At 44.3% G+C, this 6,029-nt stretch overlaps 1 protein-coding gene across 3 annotated transcripts in view; it reads left to right on the top strand.

The window, feature by feature from the left end:
• Positions 1–564: 564 nt before the first annotated feature.
• The window catches only part of IFNGR1 (interferon gamma receptor 1), a 21,625-nt gene continuing 16,160 nt past the window's right edge, over positions 565–6,029 (top strand). The window contains exons 1-2 of one of the 3 annotated variants that reach the window (XM_025381988.1): positions 1,499–1,693; positions 5,257–5,362. In XM_025381988.1, coding sequence (XP_025237773.1) covers positions 5,308–5,362 — 55 coding nt within the window. In that variant the 5' untranslated portion in view covers positions 1,499–1,693; positions 5,257–5,307. Of the gene's footprint in view, positions 2,006–5,256; positions 5,363–6,029 lie in introns of all 3 variants that reach the window. The other 2 variants (XM_025381989.1, XM_025381987.1) reach the window with 2 other exon arrangements.

The following is a 6,029-nucleotide window of genomic DNA, read 5'->3' as shown; positions in this document are numbered from 1 at the left end:
AGTAAAGATCAGTTATTTATCCTTGCATCCTTACAACGACTAGAAGTCGTCTTTCATATAGTGGACATCAGAAACACATCAAAGAAAATATTCTCCTTAAACTTAGTCTAGATTGAGCTAAATTCTTCTGATTCAAAATGTGGTCCTATCGAAAGGGGCACTGGCATCCCCGGTGTATTTTGTCCGAAATACAAAATCTCAAGACCCAACCTGAATTGGAACTACTGAATCCAAATCTGCATTTTATCAAGATCCGCAGAAGGTTCACATGTACGTTGAATTTTGAGAAGTACTGAGCTAAGGGATTTATTAATACAAGTAAAATGATCAGGCTGATAATCCCTTAAGGATTTTCCGTCTTTAACAGTTTTCCTTAACACTAGTAATCATGCGCTCTTTCACTCAACAAATATTGAGTGCCAAGTAAAGATGTCAGCTCTACGGAGCTTACATTTCAGGACAAAACAAATATCAAGGTGTACATTATAGTGTACAGCAAGGTGAAAAGTGCCATGAAGAAACAGTAGAGGGGAAGTAAGGAGGAGGAGAGGGCGTGTCGCAATTTAAAATTTTTACAAAAGGTCATGATACTCAGAATTGAAGCCCGTGAGATCATTAGACATATGCATGTTTGAGCACAAGCGCTGAATGATTTAGCAACGTGACTGCAGTGGAATGGGAGAGATGCAAAATAAGAGACAAACCCAGAGAGGTAAGAGAGCAGACCTCTTCATGAGAGGCTGCCTAATAAACTGATTTGACACTGAATTGCTGAGAAGGTAATGCAAATAGTTTTTTTCTCCAAGAACAAAGTAGTTCTTGGCCAAGCCGATTTGATTTGGGCTGTAGGAACCTGCACAAACCACTTCACTAGCTAAGTCTTAGGTTCCCCAAATGAAAAAGCAGGGACTGGAAATGGCTTTTGAAGTCTCTTTCTTTTCTAAAAATGTCAGGCTCCAAGACACCCAGGTGAAGTCTAAGAGTTAGTAAAATAAGGATTGTGGCTCGGCTGTGGCCTAATGCAAACTTTCGCAACCCCAGGATACTGGAAAAAACTGGAAGAATTGCGGAATGGGGTGCCAGGCTGACAGATCTTAACCTTTGCACTCAAGTTCCTCCCACACCGAGAAACCCATGTCCCGACCGCAGGGCGCCCTGCTCACGGCGGGGTGTGGCGCCTGAGTCCGCCTCCTGAGTCCGCCTCCTGCGGCTTCCCGGACTTAGCTCCGCCCACGCCCTGGTCCCGCCTCCTGCCTCAGCAGACACAGACCCCGGTGACGGAAGTGACGCAAGGCGGAGGCTGGAGGGCCGCCCCGGGCCGGGTCCGCAGTAGCTGTGGGTTGGAGCCGGCGTCCGTCGGTAGCAGCATGGCTCTCCTCTTTCTTCTGCCCCTTGTCATGCAGAGTGTGAGCAGGGCTGAGATGGGCACCGCGGATCTGGGGCCGTCCTCAGGTACCGTCGCTCGCGGCAGGGCTGCGGCCGGGTGGGGACTAGAGGGAGGGCGGGATCCGCCCCAGCCGAGAAGCCCCGCCCCGCTTCTCCGCGGTCGCCCTTTCTCGGGACCCCTGCGTCGGGCCCTGAGCGGGCGACGGGGAGGCGAGGTTGGGTCGCGACACTGGGGCCCAGTGGTTTGCACTCGTCAGTTCCCTGGTTGCCGCCACAACAAATCACGCCGCTTGTTTTTCTGACTCTTGTAATCCACTTTTAAATAGGATTGTGCGCTGCAGAAGGACGTTGCCGGTCAGTGTGGGCCAGCGTGGTCTCATAAGATTGTAATACCGTTTTCTTACTGTACTTTTTTTATGGTTAGATACGCAGATACTCACTAGTATGCTACGGTTGCCTGCAGTGTTCAGTGCAGTGACAGGCTGTACAGGTTCATGCCCTAGAGCAGTAGGCTGTGTCATCTGGGGTTGTGTCAGTGCGCTACTGCCTGAAGAAATTGCCTAAGGGGACATTTCTCCATTTCTCAGAACGGATCTCCATCGTTAAGTGACGCATGACTGTGAATGTCCTGATCAGCATGTGACATCGTGGTCTCAGTTCGTGGCTTAAATACTTCTTACGGGGGAGACTCAAAGTGCTTAGAGTAGGAGAGTATGCATTCTGTCGCCAGCCGAGGAGTGAGTGGCAGCTGAGAAGTGGCCACTCTCAGTCTGGAAGTGGGGGATTGCCGGCACTCACTTGCAGATTTGGCAATAGGTCTCTTCGTCTGGGTTTGTTCTTCGGAGCATTTTATTTCCACCTGCTTATTGACATTTCCTAGGAAACAGATGTTGAGGATGGCTTTTCTGAGTGCAGAGTAATTGTGATTACGAGCTCCAGAGAAATCAGTAAACCTTTTCAATTCAGTTTTCTTTTTTATTATATTATGATTTATGATTCATACGGACTTTGAAAGGTCCACGTTTTGGTTCTGTGTTCACAACAATCTTCTAGAGTAGGCGTTATTTATCTCTCTATGAATGAGAAATTGAGTTGCGGAGAGGCCTGCCCAACTGGCAGAGAGGTCATAGCCACTCAATGGGGAGCTGCTCAGTTTGGCTCCAGAGTCCAAGTTCTTAACTGCTCTGCCGGGCTCAAGTCAGTCATCCACAAGGGCAATTGCAGTACTTTGCCGTAAGAACTTGCACTTAGGCACAGACTAAAGGAAAGCAAGCTGGGGTGCTTGTCTCTCTTAGGGAAGTTAGCAAAGACTTAACAAAGGTAACCCCAGTGTTGGGACCAGAGGTGCAGAGACTGAGGTGCAGAGGTGTGATAGCATGTTAAATTCGTGGAATATTAAGCGTTTTATTATACACTGTGTGTGAGAGCTTACAAGGGGAGATAGGTTAGGTGGAGAAGTACGAACCAAATAATGAATTGCCATATTGTGTACCAGCAAGAAACCCAGCTTTATTAACTTAAGCAAAAAGAGGAATTTATTGTCTCAGAAAAACCAGAGTTAAACAGAAAATTAGAGATGCCAGGTGGGTCTCAAGAAGCTAGAACCAGGAACCCAAACTGCTAGGACTCTCCATTTCTTATTTCTGACTGTTGGCATTGACAGCTTTCCACACTTGGCAGGAATCACGGATTCTGACAGCTTCCGGGTTTTGACATCTTGCAGCCTCCGCCATCCTAACAAAATCCCAGGGAAAGGCTCTGATTTGCCCAGCTAGGTTCAGGTGCCAGCTTGCATGGGAAGGACATTCTCGTAAAGGGTGGAGTTGGGTTACCAGAAGAAGCGGAATGGCATGCCTGAAAGAAGTACAGGTGTTGAGCCAACAAAATAATACACCCACTATGCCTTGCTGAAGTCAGTCATTATTTACTAATGCTGACATCATTGGATTATCAATTACAAAGGGAAATGATTTAATGCAGAATCAGACATGTCATTTAGAAAGACCAGTCATCTTACAAAGTAGTTTGAGGGTAAACACAAGGCCCATTAGGAGGCTGCTGCTTAAGTTGGAGTCAATGAGAAGTAGTTTTAAGTGGAGAAGAGGACAGTTAGAAGAACATTTAGAAGGAAGAGTTAGTAGCCCTCTGACTGGATGGCAGCAGAGAAAGAGGATAATGCTAGCTCAGGCATAGCATAAAAGCAAGTGCCAGGCCCTTCCTTCTGAGTACGGGGCGCTCCTAAGCACGTAACCCTTATGAGTGCACAATTGCACGTCCTTGTAGCCTGCCCTGGGAGGAGGATTTTCTGTCTGCCTCCCGTGGGAAGATCAACTTCAGCCTTCCATATTCTGCAGAAACTTTAGAATTTGTCTCTGTACCTCTGGTTCTAAAACTGGGGTCACCTTTGTGAAGCCTTTCCTGACTCTTCTAGCAGAGACAGGCACCCCGGCCCTGCTTTTCATTAGTTTTAGTGAGCCCTCCTTTTAAAGTGCATTTCTAACACATTTCTCTAGATTTTTCAGTGCATTTTTCTAGATTTTGTTGTGTTCCCTGTTCTTTTAAAGTTAATTTAAAACACAAAATCTCCAAAGTAGGAAGAAACCCACAATGCTCTGGCTCTTGCTTAGCTTCCCAGCCTTATTCTTGCTGTTGCTGGGCTTGACTCTATGAAAGTTCATCTTAGATGAGAGGGCCTGGTAAGAACAGGGAAGTAGACAAGAGAATATAGTGATATAGTCAGTCTCCAGGAAATCCAAGTGTTTAGGAATGTATTGTGTTACATTCATGGGCTTTTCATTAATACTTCTTAAGTGAAAATGAAATCGGTATGTGCCACTTAATCAGTAGTATTTCACTCTTCATACACTCTTACACATAATAGTAGTATATATATTTTTAAGTGAATCAGGGTGTGCCACTGGCTTTCTTCATCCAGATAGGTGTCCCACTCTGAGTAATAGCTGAAGAGCTAGGCTGGACTTTACACCAACCGCAAGGCTCTTCACTGACCTTGCACAGTTTATCAGCTATGCTTCCTACTAATTATCTGACTTTAGGATAAAGCCTTGAGTACTGTTTAAATTTTTCACTATTTCTTTGGATTCTATAGTTATTTCCGAGATTCAAAATACACAGGATAATACATTTTAATTATATTTATTGAATAGGGTATTAAATTTTCTTTTTCACTTTATTCTGATTCATGATTCATACAGACTTTGAAAGGACCACATTTTGGTTCTATATAAAAGAAAACCTAGGCTGGGAGCAGTGCCTCATGCCTGTAATCCCAGCACTTTGGCGGAAGGATCACTTGAGCCCCGAAATTCAAGACCAGCCTGGGCAACATGACAAAACCCCATCTATACAAAAAAATACAAAAATTAACCCTGTGTGGTGGCATGTGCCTGTAGTCCTAGCTACTGGGGAGGCTGAGGTAGGAGGATCACTTGAGCCCAGGAGGTCAAGGCTGCGGTGAGCCATGATTGCACCACTGCACTCCAGCTTGGGCAACAGAGCAAGACTCTGTCTCATCTGTGTATGTGTGTGTGTGTATGAAAACCTAAAGAAAAGTAATAGTTTTAAACAGCTGTCTTACAAAATTTGGCAGCATACCAATAGTGCAGTTGTTTTACAAACTAGATGAGTAATTAATGGTTAAATTTTGAGTGAACAAAGAATCAGAATGAGGTTTGAACCAGAATGAAGTGAATTCCTAACAGAAAGGAATTTACTTGTAATTTTCTTACTAAAGGGGTATCTTTATTTTAGATTATCCTAATGCATAGTAATCAGAATACTAGGTATCTGTTTAAGTCTCGGGCATTTTTAAGAAATTATTCATTTTAATACATTGTTCGACTTTTGCAGTGGCCATAGTTGTGATAATGTAATAAAATCAGGAAACATTACTTGAAGCAGATGCTTGTGAAGTCACCAGAAAATAGTCTTCTCCAATTCCAGTTTAAATATGGAGGTTATTTACCCCTTATTTTATTAGACGATCACAAAGATGTTGGAAGCATTTTTCTTAATTAAAACCAACAAAACTTTGCATATTGTCAAGTCGTTACGTAACTTCTCTAAGGCTTTGTTTTCTCGTTGGTAAAATATGTATGATAACATTGTCTCCCTCACAGGATGGATGTGATGAGTATCTGAGGTAATGCATTAAAAAGGTGAGCACATTTTGTGTTTTGTAGTAAATACTTAATATTTTAGGGATTATTCAATAATGTGCATTATTATTTTAACAACTATATCTTTAAATATTAAATTCCCTTAGTCTTATGTGAGAAATTGCGTTGGCTTTTAAAAAGACAAACTTGCCGGGCGCGGTGGCTCAAGCCTGTAATCCCTGCACTTTGGGAGGCCGAGGCGGGCGGATCACGAGGTCAGGAGATCGAGACCATCCTGGCTAACATGGTGAAACCCCGTCTCTACTAAAAATACAAAAAACTAGCCCGGCGTGGTGGCGGGCGCCTGTAGTCCCAGCTACTCGGAGGCTGAGGCAGGAGAATGGCGTGAACCTGGGAGGCGGAGCTTGCAGTGAGCCGAGATCGCGCCACTGCACTCCAGCCTGGGTGACACAGCGCGAGACTCCGTCTCAAAAAAAAAAAAAAAAAAAAAAAAAAAAAAACAAA

Source organism: Theropithecus gelada, chromosome 4 (genome assembly GCF_003255815.1).
Source record: "Theropithecus gelada isolate Dixy chromosome 4, Tgel_1.0, whole genome shotgun sequence".
NCBI lineage: Eukaryota > Metazoa > Chordata > Mammalia > Primates > Cercopithecidae > Theropithecus > Theropithecus gelada.
The sequence above is the reverse complement of the archived record's forward strand: the minus strand, read 5'-3'. Positions and strand labels throughout refer to the sequence as shown.